Source organism: Orcinus orca, chromosome 1, assembly GCF_937001465.1.
Source record: "Orcinus orca chromosome 1, mOrcOrc1.1, whole genome shotgun sequence".
Classification (NCBI taxonomy): Eukaryota; Metazoa; Chordata; class Mammalia; order Artiodactyla; family Delphinidae; genus Orcinus; species Orcinus orca.
In genome coordinates this window covers 111,654,865-111,672,615 of record NC_064559.1, presented here as the reverse complement: position 1 = coordinate 111,672,615, position 17,751 = coordinate 111,654,865, and the positions used below count along the sequence as shown (strand labels likewise).

Sequence of the window (17,751 nt, the reverse complement as noted above, 5' to 3'; positions counted from 1 at the left end):
GCCCTAATAGACAGCAGGTGGCGGTTCGCGTGAGCACCGAGCCCGCCGTTTCCCGCTAGTTTTTTAAAGGTAAGGGCAGGTGTGCCGAGTTCCCTCCCTGATGATTGAACCCAGAGCTGGGCGACGTTTTGTTACTGGCCCTCCCACACGCAGGCAGCCCCCGGCGCCTTGTGGCGCCTTCTCCGTAGTCGTCTAAGCACCTCAACTAGTTCTTCCCGGCGAGGTGATGCAATTTAACAGGGCTGGTGGAGGTAACGGGCTTCTTTTCAGGCAGTCCCGGCGAAGATGCCTAGTTTGAGTTTCTCGATTATCCATTGACGTCGCCAGCGTGGCCATTGGTGGTGGGGGGATGGTGGGGACAAATAGGGGATGTTTCTGCTTTGAACACCACGGCAGTAAGGGACACCGTAGGCTTCCATGGTAGCAAATGTTTCACGCATTCCTTTATATACCTATTTATTATAGAATAAGTAGTGTATTAATGAAACAATGTAAAACACTTTCTCCCCATCTTGAGCAATAGATAATTACGACTGGAAGAGAAAATGGAAAAGCAGAAGCCCTTTAAATTGTTTGTACCACCGAGATTAAGTAGCAGTCAAGTATCTGCAGTGAAACCTCAGACTTTGGGTGGAGATTCTGATTTCTTCAAGGTAAATTTGCATTTATTCATTAGGTAAATGAGGTAAAGTGAACTTTCTTACTGGTGATATAATTTTTTTCAGTAAATATGTTCTGATTTACCCAAGAATTTTGAATAGCATTTCTTTGAATGAATAATGAGCACACTTAATGTGTTTAGGCATCATTCATTTAAAGAAATAATTACTGGTGCTTTGGAATTCTGCATACATAATGGAACCTGCTTACTTTAATCCTCTTTCTTTAAATGATTTAAAGCAACTTATGAACATATACAATGAAATAGTAAAATATAAATTAGAAGAATATTAGGATCAAGGAAAATTAAGAAAATTTGGACAAATATGTTGACATACTGGTAAAAATCAGTGTTTGAGGTTAAAATTTGACTCTGAGCTTCTGGGTTGACAGGATAAACGGGAAGTTCGTACGTGTAGTAGGTTCTTATAGGAAAGGAGGAATAGAGCTTTTTTTAGTAATTTATTTAAATTTCTCATGTGGGGACTTCCCTGGCCAGTCCAGTGGTTGACTCCTCACTTTCACTGCAGGGGGCATGCGTTCAGTCCCTGGTCAGGGAACTAAGAACCCACATTATGCACAGTGTGGCAAAAAAAAAAAATTACATTAAAAAATAATTTTTTTTAACATCTTTATTGGGGTATAATTGCTTTACAATGGTGTGTTAGTTTCTGCTTTATAACAAAGTGAATCAGTTATACATATACATATGTTCCCATATCTCTTCCCTCTTGCGTCTCCCTCCCTCCCACCCTCCCTATCCCACCCCTCCAGGCGGTCACAAAGCACTGAGCTGATCTCCCTGTGCCATGCGGCTGCTTCCAACTAGCTATCTACCTTACTGCGTTTGTTAGTGTGTATATGCCCATGACTCTCTCTCGCCCTGTCACAGCTCACCCTTCCCCCTCCCCATAACCTCAAGTCCGTTCTCTAAGAGGTCTGCGTCTTTATTCCTGCTTTACCCCTAGGTTCTTCATGACATTTTTTTTCTTAAATTCCATATATATGTGTTAGCATACGGTATTTGTCTTTTTCTTTCTGACTTACTTCACTCTGTATGACAGACTCTAGGTCTATCCACCTTATTACAAATAGCTCAATTTCGTTTCTTTTTATGGCTGAGTAATATTCCATTGTATATATGTGCCACATCTTCTTTATCCATTCATCTGATGATGGGCACTTAGGTTGTTTCCATCTCTGGGCTATTGTAAATAGAGCTGCAATGAACATTTTGGTACATGACTCTTTTTGAATTTTGGTTTTCTCAGGGTATATGCCCAGTAGTGGGATTGCTGGCTCGTATGGTAGTTCTATTTGTAGTTTTTTAAGGAACCTCCATACTGTTCTCCATAGTGGCTGAACCTATTCACATTCCCACCAGCAGTGCAAGAGTGTTCCCTTTTTTCCACACCCTCTCCAGCATTTATTGTTTCTAGATTTTTTGATGATGGCCATTCTGACTGGGGTGAGATGATATCTCATGGTAGTTTTGATTTGCATTTCTCTAATGATGAATGATGTTGAGCATTCTTTCATGTGTTTGTTGGCAGTCTGTATATCTTCTTTGGAGAAATGTCTATTTAGGTCTTCTGCCCATTTTTGGATTGCGTTGTTTGTTTTTTTGTTATTGAGCTGCATGAGCTGCTTGTAAATTTTGGAGATTAATCCTTTGTCGGTTGCTTCCTTTGCAAATATTTTCTCCCATTCTGAGGGTTGTCTTTTGGTCTTGTTTATGGTTTCCTTTGCTGTGCAAAAGCTTTGAAGTTTCATTAGGTCCCATTTGTTTATTTTTGTTTTTATTTCCATTACTCTAGGAGGTGGGTCAGAAAGGATCTTGCTGTGATTTATGTCATAGAGTGTTCTGCCTATGTTTTCCTCTAAGAGTTTGATAGTTTCTGGCCTTACATTTAGGTCTTTAATCCATTTTGAGTTTATTTTTGTGTATGGTGTTAGGGAGTGATCTAATCTCATACTTTTACATGTATCTGTCCAGTTTTCCCAGCACTACCTATTGAAGAGGCTGTCCTTTCTCCACTGTACATTCCTGCCACCTTTATCAAAGATTAAGGTGTCCATATGTGCGTGGGTTTGTCTCTGGGCTTTCTATCCTGTTCCATTGATCTATCTTTCTGTTTAAAAAAATAAATTTCTTATGTGGAACTTTATGTTGGAAATAGGATGAAGCAATGAATATTTTAATTTTCTATGTTGTAGAAAAATTCTTATGTCTCTATAGCCAAAGAGTATAATATTAAAATGCTATTCAGTGAAGAAAATTCTCAATTCTACCAGGGGAAAGATCATAATGAAATTGAAGAAAGCCAATATTCTAAGCTACTAATTAAAATCACTAAAATTATTACTGAGTACTTAACAAAGCATGTATCATGTAATTTTAGTTTAGCTTTCTCTTATAAGTGAAAATTAAAAAATTTTGCTTTGTTTACAGGGCAAAATCGTTTGATATATTTAACACTATGTATACATTAAAGGATTTACAATTATAGTCACTTTTTTAAGCAGATGTATACTGTATATGTAATTACATATTACACTGCTAGTTATTAGAGTGGTATGAGACAGTGTGTTTAAGAACTTCTTTGTGTTTCTAGGGTTTCAACAAATGTGTTGAAGATGATTTTGGTTTTCCATTTGCAATGACTAATTTCTCCAAAAATGGGAAAAACATTGATTCAGGTAGGAGACTAGAAAAGCAATGTATCACCTTACATAGAAGCATTTTTAAAATACACATTGCTATATATCAAATAAGAGTATTATATTGATAGCGTTGACATTAAAGCTAGATATAATACTTAATATATAAAACAGGATGTTGGCATATTTAATTCCAGTTGTCTTTTATCTTGCAGATCCTGCTTTACAAAAAGTTGACTTTTTGCCCATGCTTGAACAGGTCAGTTAAGTATAGTGTATATAGATATAACCTGTTTAGATATTGAATTGCTTGCTTGAAAAAGAAAAAAAAGTCTTTAGTTGTTGGATTACTAGTCTTCAGTATTTAATTGCTGCTATTTGGAAACTATCATCAGGAGTATTTTCTCATAGGAAAAATTTATTCATTTTTTAGGTTGATAATTCTGACAGTTGTCATTACCAGGAGGGACTAAAAGACTCTGATTTTGAGGTCAGAAGATTTCCTGTCTATATTAAATTTCTTGTAATTGGAGTATCATTTATTATTACTTGTATTTATCTTTCTTTTGAAGCTTCAAAAGGATTAATATTTAGTTAAGGTTTTAAGTTATATTCTTTAAAACCTTTTTGCCACTTTGCTTTTCTTTTGAATTTGCTGAAACACTAGGCCTCTGTATTTTCCTGAGTTATAAAAGCATGAATTCTTACGGGGCAATTTAACTTTAAACCATAAAAATCAAGAATAGGAAAGGGGAGATGAATGCAATGTGTGAAAAGGTTGAGAATTAAGCCAGTATTTTACAAACAATTCTTGAATTAATAGGTATGATTTTTTGGCTGGTTTACTGTCTAAGGAATTTGTAGGATATACTGTACTTTTGATTTTAGTTATAAAAATCATTCTTTCTTATGGCACATAGATGTCTTTAAAGCAAAGAGAAATTCCATGGCCTGGTAAAGTGCTATCTGGTTGTTGCTGGGATTATGGTATCACAAATTTAGAAATACGGAATTTATTCATATATTTTGATAACAGAGCTATCAGCAAGGGAAAGTAGCATGATTAAAAAAATAAAAGCAAACCTTTGACATTTACCTTATAATGTGGAAAGGGATGATGCAGGAAATCCAAATAAAATCCAAATAAAACCTCAGGCTAAATGAAAGATCTTGTGTTCACTATTATTTTTCTTGTCATTGTACCTTAAACTTCATATCCTTTGGCTAATCCTTAAGCTGTTTGTATAACCAAAATATTTCAAGACCATTGCTAAAATTGACACATTTCATGTAGAGTGATTTATTTTAGCTTTTAAGCAGCCAGATTGTCTCATTGACTTAAAGATTTCTAACTTCTGGCTTAGGCACATTTTGAAGTTATTTGATTTTATTCATCAAGGAATAACTTAGTCAGGTGACCAGTAACCTTAGTAAAGTAGCTAATATTGCCTTAGTAGTTAGAAAAAAGTTAATATAGCTTTCAGCATGGTATTAGGGCATAAATTGAGGAGAGATTTGGTCTCAACTATTAAGATACTCATGGATATTTTCAATAGGCAGCTGTAGTTTGGTTATACTAAAATTTTGAACTATTAACAGTCATTGAAAACCTATTTTATAATAGAATTCAGAACCAATGAGCAGACTATATTCAAAACTGTATAAGGAGACTGACAAGATCAAGAAGTGGAAAGTGAGTGTAGAATCTGAACTGAAGCAGAAAGAAAACAAGTTGCAAGAAAATAGAAAAATAATTGAAGCACAGCGGAAAGCCATTCAAGAACTACAGGTATAATGAAATTTGTAATTGAAAATATAGTATAGTAAATCTTATAATACTGTTAAAACTAGAGTATTATTTCAGAGTAAGTTGGGTTTATCTTGTTTCTGTGATGTGGATTTTAAGAATGGTGTTTTTTGAAGTTTCATTAATATTAGTTGCATTTCAACTTTAGGATGAGCAGAAGACAGGCTGCATGAAACTTAATGCAAATGACTAGGGAAATAGTAATTTACTTTAGATAAAGATTGATTTAATGATTCTAATTATAGAATTTTAATTTTTATTGGTTCCCGTTACTGATGATGTTTTGTTTGATATGTCTTTTTTTATTATATTAGAAAATGACATTGTAGATAAAACTTTAAATTTGAAATTGTTTCTCTTCAATTTTATGGCATAGTGAAAGAAAAATTTTGAGAAAATGCAACATTGGGTTAGGAGAAAGATAAAACATCATTTCAAAATGTTTAGGGAAGATAATATCACATTAAAATATTGTTGGATACATTTTGGAGATAATTCAGCAAACCTAATTTTAGACTGATGAAAGTGAGACCCATATTCTTATAGGATATCCATAAGTGTGACAAAAAAAGTTCTTCTTTGTGTTCAAAGAAAATAATTCTTATTGACCATCATAGCATGTTAGCAAAGAAATGCTGCTTAATGAATATACTCATGTTTATTTTGCTAAGTAAAATGTGATGAACTGTTCTTTTGTCTTATAAATTAGTTTGAAAATGAAAAAGTAAGTTTGAAATTAGAAGAAGGAATTCAAGAAAATAAAGATTTAATAAAAGAGTAAGTAATAATTTAATGAATTTGTTCTTTACAAATTTATTTTTTATTCCAAACTAATTATTAAAATAATTTCCAAAAATTGGATGTGCTCTTTCTGTTGTATAATATTAATTGATATATAGAATTCTATCTGGGTGCTGTGGAGAAAAGGAAGACATACCTATTTTACATTCTTGCATTTGGCAAACTGTGGTCACTGACTAGTAACTTCTCACTTTTTAAAATGACAGGCAGGGAAGCCATTACTTAGTGTTGATAAAGGTACCTGATAATCTTATATCTACAACTGCCTATGTATATTGTATACCTTTTTGTTTGACTATTGTTTTCGGTGAAACCCTTGCAGAAGAGGGCTCAACTTAGTTCTAAGCTAATTCTCACTGTCAAATTCCTGTTTTTGCCAGTGGCCCAATCATTCTTCAATTAACTTTGGCTTAAAACTTTAGTATCATCCTTTTTTTTAAAATTAATTAATTTATTTTATTTATTTAATTTTGGCTGTGTTGGGTCTTCATTGCTGCGCGCGGGCTTTCTCTAGTTGTGGTGAGCGGGGGGCTACTCTTTGTTGCGGTGTGCGGGCTTCTCATTGCGGTGGCTTCTCTTGTTGCAGAGCATGGGCTCTAGGCGCATGGGCTTCGGTAGTTGTGGCTTGCGGGTTCTAGAGCGCAGGCTCAGTAGTTGTGGCACACAGGCTTAGTTGCTCCACAGCATGTGGGATCTTCCCGGACCAGGGCGCCAACCCGTGTTACCTGCATTGGCAAGCAGATTCTTAACCACTGTGCCACCAGGGAAGTCCAAGAATTAGGTTTGTAGTTACTTGTTTTGATTTTACAAAATCAGTAACAATAAAAAGTTCCTCTGTCTAGAACAGTGGTTCTTAAACTTTAGCAAGCTTCAGAATTACCCGCAGAGCTTCTTAAAACACATGTTGTTGGCCTCTCCTCCCCTGCCAGAGTTTCTGATTCAGTGGAGTAGACTTAAGAATTTGTACTTCTAACAAGTGATGTGGATGCTGCTGGTGCAAGGATCATACTTTGAGAACTACTGATTTGTGGTAGAGAATAGTCACAGGCTTTGAAAACAAAACAAAGCCACCTTTGATTTCAGTGACTTCTTAACCTTTTCATTTATTAGATTATTGAAAATGTTAAAGGATGTAGTTTATGTAATATTACAGCTTTTGCTCTTCATTAAACTAATATTTAGACTTAAAAATTATTATAAAATGTTAATCTGTAACAATTCATTTCTGCAGAAAAATTATACATTGGAAAATTTAAACTGGTGTATATGTTAGCAACTTCGAGACACCCAGAGGTCTTTTTTTTTTAACTTTCAATACCATTTAATGAGATTTGGAAGATATGACTGCATTATATTGACCTTTAAAATTTTTTTTGGTTGAGATATAATTGACATATAACATTATATTATTTTTAAGTGTATAATGTAATGATTGATATATGTATATATTGCAAAATTATCACCACAATAAGTCTAGTTAATATCCATTACCACATATAATTGCAGATTTTTTGTTTTGACAAGAACCCTCAAGATCTACTCTCTTAGCAACTTTCAAATATACAATATTACTAACTGTATTCATCATGCGGTATATTACATCCCCGGGATTTATTTTATGACTGGAAGTTTGTACGTTTTAACTCCCTTCACTCATTTTGCCCACCTCCCACCTCTGTCTCTGGCAACCATCAATCTGTTGTCTGTATCTATAAGTTTTTAATTTTTTTTTTTAAGATTTCACATATAAATGAGACCATACGGTATTTGTCTTTCTTTGTCTGAGTTATTTCATATAGCATAATGCTCTCAAGTTCCATTCATAATGTTGTAAATGACAGGATTTCCTTCATTTTTATGGGTGTATATATATTCCACACTTTATCCATTGATAGTTAGGTTGTTTCCATGTCTTGACTGTTGTAAATAATGCTGCATTGAACATGGGGATGCATATGCCTTTTCAAGTTAGTATTCTTGTTTCCTTTGGATAAATCCCAAGAAGTAGAATTGCTAGATCATATGGTTTTATTTTTAATTTTTTGAGGAGCCACCAAACTGTTTTTCATAGTGGCTGAACCAATTTATATTCCCACCAGTAGTGCACAAGGGTTCGCTTTTCTCCACATCCTCACCAACACTTGTTATCTCATCTTTTTAATAATAGTCATTCTAATAGGTGTGAGGTAGTATCTCATTGTGATTTTGATTTGCATTTCCCTGGGGGTTAGTGATGTTGGGCACCTTTTCATGTACCTGTTGACCATCTGTATGTCTTCTCTGGAAAAATCTCTGTCCAGATCCTCTTCCCACATTAAAATCAGATTGTTTTTTGCTATTGAGTTGCATGACTTCTTTATATACTTTGGATATTAACCTCTTATCAGATATATGATTTGCAAATATTTTCTCTCATTTAGTAGGTTGCCTTTTAATTTCGTTTATGGTTTCCTTTGCTGTGCAGAAGCTTTTAAATTTGATGTAGCCCACTTGTTTATTTTTCCTTTTGTTACCTTTGCTTTTGGTGTTAAATCCAGAAAATCATCATCTATGTCAAGGAGCTTACTGCCTATGTTTTCTTCTAGGAGTTTTATGATTTCAGATCTTAGGTTCAAGTCTTTGATCCCTTTTGACTTTATTTTTGTGTATGGTGTAAGGTAGTGGTCCAGTTTTGTTCTTTTGCATGTGGCTGTCTAGTTTCCCCAACACCATGTATTGAAGAGACTGTCCTTTCCTCATTCTGTATGTTTTTGGTTTCTTCGTCATGAATTAATTGACTGTATATCTGTGGGTTTATTTCTGGGCTGTCTATTCTGTTCTATTGATTTATGTGTCTGGTTTTATGCCAGTACCATACCATTTTGATTACTATAGCTTTATAATGTAGTTTCAAATCAGGAAGTGTGATGCCTCCAGCTTTGGTCTCCTTTCTCAAGATTACTTTGGCTAATTGGGGTTTTTGGTGATGCCATACAAATTTTAGTATTGTTTGTTCTGTTTCTGTGAAAAATGCCATTGGAAATTTGAGTGGGATTGCATTGAATTTGTAGATTGCTTTCAGTAGTGTGGTATTGTGATTTATAAGAAAATATATATATATATTTGGTCATTCAGATGACCAAAATATATTTCACGTATATATTTAGTTTTCATCCATCTTTCCTGACTCACAACTCTTCAAACCCTTGGAATTTCCTAAATGTTGAGAGTGAAAAGGTGTCTTGTTATGCTAATGAGGTGACTTTTGGACCCCACCTAAAGATAGGGGCCGGTTGCCTGGAGAGCCAACCACGTGGTTAGAGGATTGGAACTTCCAACCTCTGGGGACAGGCAAGGACCTGGAGGTTGAATCAGTTGCCAATGGCTAAAGATTTAATCAGTCATGACTATCTAATGAAGCCTCTGTAAAAACCTGAGAGGTCAGGGTTCGAGAAGTTCCTGGTTGGTGAACATGTGGAGATTTGGGGAGAATGATGAGCTCGGAGAGAGCATGAAAGATTCTCACCCTTTCCTCATACCTTGCCCTGTGCATCTTTCCCACTTGGCTGTTCCTGAGTTATATCCTTTTATGATAAACCAGTACTCTAGTAAGTAAATTGTTTCTCTGTTCTCTGAGTCATTCTAGCAAATTAATAGAAGCCAAGGAGGAGGTCATGGGAACCTCTGATTTATAGCCAGTGGGACAGAACCACAGGTAACAACCTGGGCTTGCAACAAGCATCTGAAGTTGGTGGGATAAGGGGAGGGTAGCAGTCTTATAGGACTGAACCCTTAACTTATGAAGTCTGATGCTATCTCCAGGTAGATGGTGTCAGAATTGAATTGTAGGACACTAAGCTGTGGTGCCCAGAATTGCTTGTTGGTGTGAGGAACCCCCTTCCAATTTTGGAATTGGTACCAGACTCCATTTAGGTAGTGTGGACATTTTAACAATATTAATTCTTCTAATTCATGGACACAGAAGATTTTTCCATTTATTTGTGTCTTCTTCAATTTCTTTCATCAGTGTGTTATAGTTTTCAGTGTGCAGGTCTTTTACCTCCTTGGTTAAATGTATTCCTAAGTGTGTTATTCTTTTTGATGCAATTGTAAATGGAATTATATTCTTAATTTCTCTTCTGATAGTTCATTATTAGTGTACAGAAATAGAACTGATTTTTGTATGTTGGTTTTGTATCCTGTAACTTTACTGAATTTGTTTATTAGTTCTAACAGTTTTTCGGTGGAGGCTTTAGGGTTTTCTATATATAATAGCATGTCATCTGCAAATCGTGACAGTTTTACTTTGTTCTTTCTGATTCAAGTGCCTTTTATTTTCTTGTCTATTGCTGTGGCTAGGACTTCCAATACTATGTTGAATATCAGTGGCAAGAATGGGCATCCTTGTCTTGTTCCTGATCTTACAGGACAAACTTTCAGCTTTTCAGGGTTGAGTATGATGTTAGCTGTGGACTTGTTATATATGGCTTTTATTATGTTGATGTAGGTTCCCTCTGTACCCACTCTGTTGAAAATTTTTATCATAGATGGATTTTGAATTTTGTCAAAAGCTTTTTCTGCATCTGTGAGATGATCAGAGGTCTTATTCACATAATTAATGACTCTTCAGAAAATTACTTATTTTATGTTTTGAAGGTAAGATAGCTAGAATATTTCTGGGGTAATTAGTAATGAAAATACCAATCCTCTCTTCTCATTTTATTTCTTAGGTGAATCTGGAACTGTTTACTAAAAGGTTATTGAAAGCTACTTGGGTAGAAACTTTTAAGGAGCTTTTCACTTTAAAAGGAGGCAGTTATTAAATCATCTTTGCTAATAGTACAGTCAACCAATTTTTCCTTTATAGTCATTTATGAACGATATGTGATATATATTAAATATTATGATGTTTTAAGAATTTCTTTAAAATTGTAACAGTAATGTTTCATAACTTTTATATATGATTTTGCTTTGAGATACATTACACTTATGCAAACTCTTTCCTCTGTTTCAGGAATAATGCTACAAGGCATTTATGTAATCTACTCAAAGAAACTTGTGCCAGATCTGCTGAAAAGACAAAGAAATGTAAATATCTTTCTCATTTTATATGATTTTATCAATTTATTGTTATTACTTTAATGGTGGGGGTGGAGAGGGAAACAAATTGTCTTTTCAGTTTTTGGAACCAATTAAAAATTTTTTAAAAATATTTATTTATTTATTTATTTGGCTGCGTTGTGTCTTAGTTGTGGCACATGGGATCTTCACTGCAGCATGCAAGGTCTTTTGGTTGTTGCATGTGGGGTCTTTTCATTGCAGCATGTGGGGTCTTTTTGTTGCAGCACGTGGGGTCTTTTTGTTGCAGCACGCGGGCTGCTCTCTACTTGTGGCGCACGGGCTCCAGAGCACGCGGGCTAGGTAGTTGTGGTGCATGGGCTGTCTAGTTGCGGCACATAGGCTCCAGAGTGTGCAGCCTCAGTAGTTGCGGCATGTGGGCCCTCTAGTTGTGGTGCGTGGGCTCTAGAGCATGCAGGCTCAGTAGTTGTGGCACGGCCTTAGTTGCCCTGTGGCATGTGGGATCCTAGTTTCCTGACCAGGGATCGAACCCATGTCCCCTGCATTGGAAGGTGGATTCTTAACCACTGGACCACCAGGGAAGTCCCAGGAGCCATTTTTTATTTGAACAAGTTATATGTGTCTCATACCATTTCTTTATATAAGTAGTAACTAGATTCTCAGTTCTTTGAGCTTTGAAAAGTTCTTCAAGCTTTTTGAAAGATAATATATTTTAAAAGATATATATTTACTTGGCATTTATGGTTAATTCGCATTTCAATTAAAGTGTGGTCTTGAGACTAACCTTCTCTTCTGTTTGGAACAACCAGGAAATTGAATCAAGAATGATATATAGCCATGTTCATAATAGAAAATACTGATGGAGGGCTATGCTGAAAGCACAGTGCTTAAGAATAGCAGTGTAGTATTTATTTATAAATAGAATTCTCAAATTTCTTCTAAAGAAACATTATTTTAAAACATTCTATTAAGGTTGTAGTATGTATGTGAAAGTGCATGTTTTTATTTTATGCATATTTTGATGTTAATTGTAAAGTAGGAATTTTTTTCATTTTGATGAAAAACATAATCTGATTTTCAAAAATAATTGTTTTTGTCTTTGTCATTAATCTGCCATTAGGTCTACTTTGTTGTTTGTTTGTTTCTGCCAAGAATCTGTTGGGAAATACTGTCTACCTGCTTTTTCAGGATAGCCTCTATTTTTCAAATTTTAATTGATACCACACAGCTTAAGAGCTTGGATTGAAGAGATAGATAGCCCTGTGCTCAAATTCAAACTTTCAGTTGTTATCTGCTTGACCTTGAATAATTTGAATAATTTATGTAATCTCTGACCCTCTGTTTATTAGTTAGTAAAGTACCTCAGTGTTGTTTTGAGAATTAAGGTAGTTAATAAATATAAAATGCTTAAACAGTGCAAAGTGCTCAATAAATGTTAGCTGTTATTATTATTTCTAGTATGCAGTATTGCTAGTTATTTTATTCTTGGTCTCTGCCTAAAGTACTTTGCTTTTGCAACTATATATACCTTCCAGAATGTACCGCACCACTATCAGCTCTTCCATGATACCCTGTTTATTCAACTTGCAAGATTAACTTTTCTGTCTAAATATAAAAAGTGGTGAAAAGTATATGGATGGGGTAGAGAGATAGTATATGGACTGCACTGTAGAAAGTAACCTGGGCTAGAGAGGCAAGGCTGTTAGTTCTTTCTTCCATTTAGTTTTAAGCTAAGTCAGATATCAGATGGTGGGAGAGGTTTGAAGAACCTTTTAAACATTTTTAGGTGATCTCTTAAGTGAACTAAAGAGTATATCTTTTTTCCTCATATTTGTTCGTTTGTTTATTTATTTATTTATTTATTTATTTATGGCCATGCCACATGGCTTGCAGGATCTTAGTTCTCCAGCCAGGGATTGAACCTGTGCCCTTGGCAGTGAAAGCACAGAGTCCTAACCACTGGACCACCACAGAATTCCCCTAAAGAGTATATCTTGATGTGACATGTAGATTCTTTTTTTCCTAAAACATCTTTTATTTATTTTATTATTATTATGATTATTATTATTTTTTAAATTTTTATTGGAGTATATTTGATTTACAATGTTGTGTTAGTTTCAGGTATACAGCAAAGTGAATCAGTTACACATACATATACATATATCCACTCTTTTTTAGATTCTTTTCCCATATAGGCCATTACAGAATATTGAGTACAGTTCCCTGTGCTATGTAGCAGGTCCTTATTAGTTATCTATTTTATATATAGTAGTCTGTATATGTCAGTTCCAATGTCCCATTTTATCCCTTCCTCCCACCTTACCTCCTGGTAACCATAAGTTTGTTTTCTACATCTGTAACTCTATTTCTGTTTTGTAGATAAGTTGATTTGTACCTTTTTTTAGATTCCACATATAAGCAATATCATACGATATTTGTCTTTCTCTGTTTGACTTACTTCACTCAGTATGATAATCTCTAGGTCCATCCATGTTGCTGCAAATGGCATTAGTTCATTCTTTTTTCTGGCTGAGTAATATTCTGTTGTATATATGTACCACATTTTCTTTATCCATTCTTCTGCGGATAGACATTTAGGTTACTTCCATGTCCTGGCTATTGTAAATAGTGCTGCAGTGAACATTGGGGTGCATGTATCTTTTTGAATTATGGTTTTCTCTGGATATATGCCCAGGAGTGGTGGATCATATGGTAGCTCTGTTTTTAGTTTTGTAAAGAACCTCTATACTGTTTTCCATAGTGGCTGTACCAATTTACATTCCCACCAACAATGTAGGAGGGTTCCTTTTTCTGCACACCCTCTCCAGCATTTACTGTTTGTACATTTTTTGTTGATGGCCATTCTGACCAGTGTGAAGTGATACCTCATGGTAGGTTGTTTTTTTTTTCTTTCAGATGGTAAAATTTTTGTTTTTTTTTAAAGATACTATAATTAATTAATTAATTTATTTATTTTTGACTGTGTTGGGTCTTCATTTCTGTGCGAGGGCTTTCTCTAGTTGCGGCAAGTGGGGGCCACTCTTCATCACGGTGCGCGGGCCTCTCACTATCGCGGCCTCTCTTGTTGCAGAGCACGGGCTCCAGACGCGCAGGCTCAGTAGTTGTGGCTCACGGGCCTAGTTGCTCTGTGGCATGTGGGATCTTCCCAGACCAGGGCTTGAACCCATGTCCCCTGCATTGGCAGGCAGATTCTCAACCACTGCACCACCAGGGAAGCCCTCAGATGGTAAAATTTTTATTGGAAATACCTGATCTATATTTAAAACTCATAAATGTACAGTTGAAAAAAATAGATTCACATACCCAAGTTGTTCCAAACACACTTATAAGTTTTCCAATCACTGAATCAAGAAATGAGTTTTAAATTTAATTAAAATGAAATAAAATGAAAAATCAGTCTCATCAGCCACATTTCCAAAGGTCTGTTGCTCACCTTTGGGGCATTGGTGGTCTAGATAATACTGTTAAGCCTAAGTCTGATTGTACTGTTGCTGTGCTCCTAATTCTCCAGCAGTTTCCCATCACACTCAATGGAAAAGTCAAAGTCCTGACAGTGGTCCACAAGGCCTTTCATGTCTGCCCCTGCCTACTCTTCCATCCTCATCTCTTGCTTCTCTCCTCCTCATTGGCTCTGCTCTGGCCACCTCAGACTCTCCAGACCTACTCCCACTTCAAGTTCTTTGTCCCTGCTGGTCCCTCTGCCTGGGATGCTCCCACCCCTCCCCAACATCATCATGTGCTGCTCCCTCACCTCCTTCAGGTCTTTATTCAAATACCATCTTCCCCTAGGTTCTAGCCTAGCCACTGTATTGTACATTGATGACCCCAACCCCTACTGACACTTCAAGTCCTTTTTCCCCGAATTGTTTCACTCCTGGGCAGTCAATCACTATCTGACAAACTCTAGATTTTACTTTTTTGAGATGTTTATTATCTTACCTCCTCCTGCAATGGAATGTAAGCTCTATGAGATTAAAATTGTTGTCTGTTTATTCACTGCTGGATCCCTGGCCCTGAGCATATCACTTGTTGAATGAATGTACCTCATGGTAGTTTTGATTTGCATTTCTCTTAATTAGTGATGTTGCGCTTCTTTTCACGTGCTTTTTAGCCATGTGTATGTCTTCTTTGGAGAAAAGGCTTTTTAGGTCTTCCACCCATTTTTTGACTGGGTTGTTTGCTTTTTTGATATTGAGTTGCATGAGCTGTTTGTATATTTTGGAGATTAATTTCTTGTTGGTTGCTTCATTCGTAAATATTTTCTCCCATTCTGAGGGTTGTCTTTTTGTTTTGTTTATGGTTTCCTTTGCTATGCAAAAGCTTTTAAGTTTAATTAGGTCCCATTTGTTTATTTTTGTTTTTATTTTCATTACTCTAGGAGGTGGATCAAAAAAGATCTTGCTGTGATTTATGTCAGTGTTCTGCCTATGTTTTCCTCTAAGAGTTTTGTAGTCTGTGGCCTTACATTTAGGTCTTTAATCCATTTTGAGTTTATTTTTGTGTATTAGGGAATGTTCTAATTTCATTCATTTACATGTTGCTGTCCAGTTTTCCAAACACCACTTATTGAACAGACTGTCTTTTCTCCATTATATATTCTTGCCCTAAAAATTCTTAATACTTGCCTTATATTTACTGTAAACTCCATCTGTATTTTTGCCGTAAGCCTTTATTTTTACTCTTGTGATTTTCTCTGTCTTTTATTTATTCATTCAACATTTTAAAAAGTGCCTACTATGTGCCATGAAATGTTCTAGATGCTAAGGGAAAACAGTGGTAAACAGACAAAATTTCTGCTATTATGGAGTATGCACTCTTGTAAAGGGACACATATCATAAATGAATAAATAAAATACATGTTGGGTGATGACAACTGCTTCAAAAGAGAATATTTTGGGATAGGGTATTTGGGGAAGTTTTTTTCTGATTAAGTGGTATCTGATTAGAGACCTGAATAAATGAGGGAATGCATCATGTAGCTATTTTGGGAATGAATATTTCGGGCAGAGGAAACAGCAAATGCAAAATCCCTTAGATGAGAGCCTGTTGAATCTTTTCAAGTCATAACAGTGAGGTCACTGTGCTGTTCCTTCCATATTTCTTACCTTTTTTGTATCTTTCATCTTCTTTTCTTATTGCGCTCCCTTCAGGATAATTTCTTCTGCTTTGTTCCAGTTCACCAATTCTCTATTTAGCTGTTTCTAAACTGTTTTTAAATTCATCTGTTAGGCCTTAATTTCTGCTCTTGTATTCTCTGGTTCTGTTCTTTAAAAAATATCTGTAATGTTACTTTTTAGAGTTTCAAATTCCTTGCAGAAATTTTTAAGCTCATTTTTTTTTTGTCTCCATGAGCATAGTAAGCTTAGTTTTATTAAATTTTTTGTCCAGCAATGCCAATATCTGGAATCCCTTGGGATCTGTTTCTGTGGTTTGTTGTTTTGTAGATTCTAGTTCTTATTGTTTATCTCATTGTGTACTTCATTATTTTTGATTGCTTGCTTGAGACTTAGAATGATGTGACATTTTCCTAGTTCTCTGAATGCTGAGAAGTTTTAGATTATATCCTGGACATGTTGTGAGATTCTGGGTCCTGTTAAAAATCCCCTGGAAAATGTTTGTTTGTTTGTTTGTATTTTAGCAGATATGCAACTCAAGTTTAGATCACAAGTTCTATCTTACCTTTTGTGTGCTGGGGTTCCATTATCAGTTCAGTTTTCAAAGCTTTTGCCATGTTACTCTGCGTCTGTTTCATGTATGCTCCACTCAAGATTAGATTAGTTCTGGGACTTGGATAGTGATTTCAGAGGGACTTGCTATATTTGCCTTGGGTCTATCTTGTACATGCACATCCTCCCTTTTCCCTATGGGACTTGTGCCAAGTCATACAAATAATTAGGGAATCACCTTCTCCAGCTCTCTCTAGCATTGCCCCTTCACCCTCAGCCTTACAGGGGTCCCGTCCTCCTGTCCTTTGGTGAGAGACATGGAGTTTCTCCTGGGGTTTCATATGTCCTTGCTGCCATGGCTGCTGTAGCTCCACTACTGGAGCCACCTTTGGGGCAGGGCTGGAAGAGAAAAAAAAAGGGATTTCCTTTTGCTTTTATAGTTCTGCTGGGCCCTTATACTTTAGTAATGCTAGGAGGGAAGGTAGGAAAAAAACTAAACAAACAGGAAACTTGCCTTCACATGAGTCATTTCTTCAAGATTTTACTTTTCTTCCCAATCTACCTGCTTTTGCTTACTTTTCAGATTCCTCAAGTAGTTGCTTTATGGATTTCATCCAGAGTTTTTAGTTGTAATCAATGGGAGAGAAAGGCTATAGTGGGCTTATTCCATCTTGACTGACACTGGAAGTTGGTTTAGGTTTTCTGAGTTATAATCCTCAACCTGTTCTTGGCCTGATGATTCATCATTATCTTTTTAGATCTTTGATTCTTTCAATAATTCAAAAAATTCCTCCAGATTTTTATCTTTAGGAGGAAGGTTGGTCTGAATTATTTAGTCATTACCATAAGACAGAGTCCTGGATGGTTTTTCAAAATACAGATCAAATAATGTCACTGTCTAATTTTTTCAGTGGCTTTCCATAATTTTCAGGATAGCATGGTGTTTGCCACTTCCCTTCACCTTGCCAAATCTTTTCACATGTCCCACATACACAAGCTCATGGAGAACTACTTGTTAACCCCTAAACAGATTATACTTCTGAGTTTTTGCATATGTTTATTGGCTGATCCTCCTTC

The 17,751-nt window shown here is 35.7% G+C and overlaps 1 protein-coding gene across 1 annotated transcript in view; it reads left to right on the top strand.

Annotated features, from left to right (window-relative positions):
- The window catches only part of SYCP1 (synaptonemal complex protein 1), a 162,480-nt gene continuing 144,729 nt past the window's right edge, over positions 1–17,751 (top strand). Inside the window, exons 1-8 of the mRNA XM_049710757.1 lie at positions 1–69; positions 524–653; positions 3,276–3,360; positions 3,537–3,580; positions 3,755–3,811; positions 4,946–5,110; positions 5,838–5,905; positions 10,923–10,996. Of these exons, the coding sequence (XP_049566714.1) occupies positions 546–653; positions 3,276–3,360; positions 3,537–3,580; positions 3,755–3,811; positions 4,946–5,110; positions 5,838–5,905; positions 10,923–10,996 (601 nt within the window). The 5' untranslated portion in view covers positions 1–69; positions 524–545. The remainder of the gene's footprint in view (positions 70–523; positions 654–3,275; positions 3,361–3,536; positions 3,581–3,754; positions 3,812–4,945; positions 5,111–5,837; positions 5,906–10,922; positions 10,997–17,751) is intronic.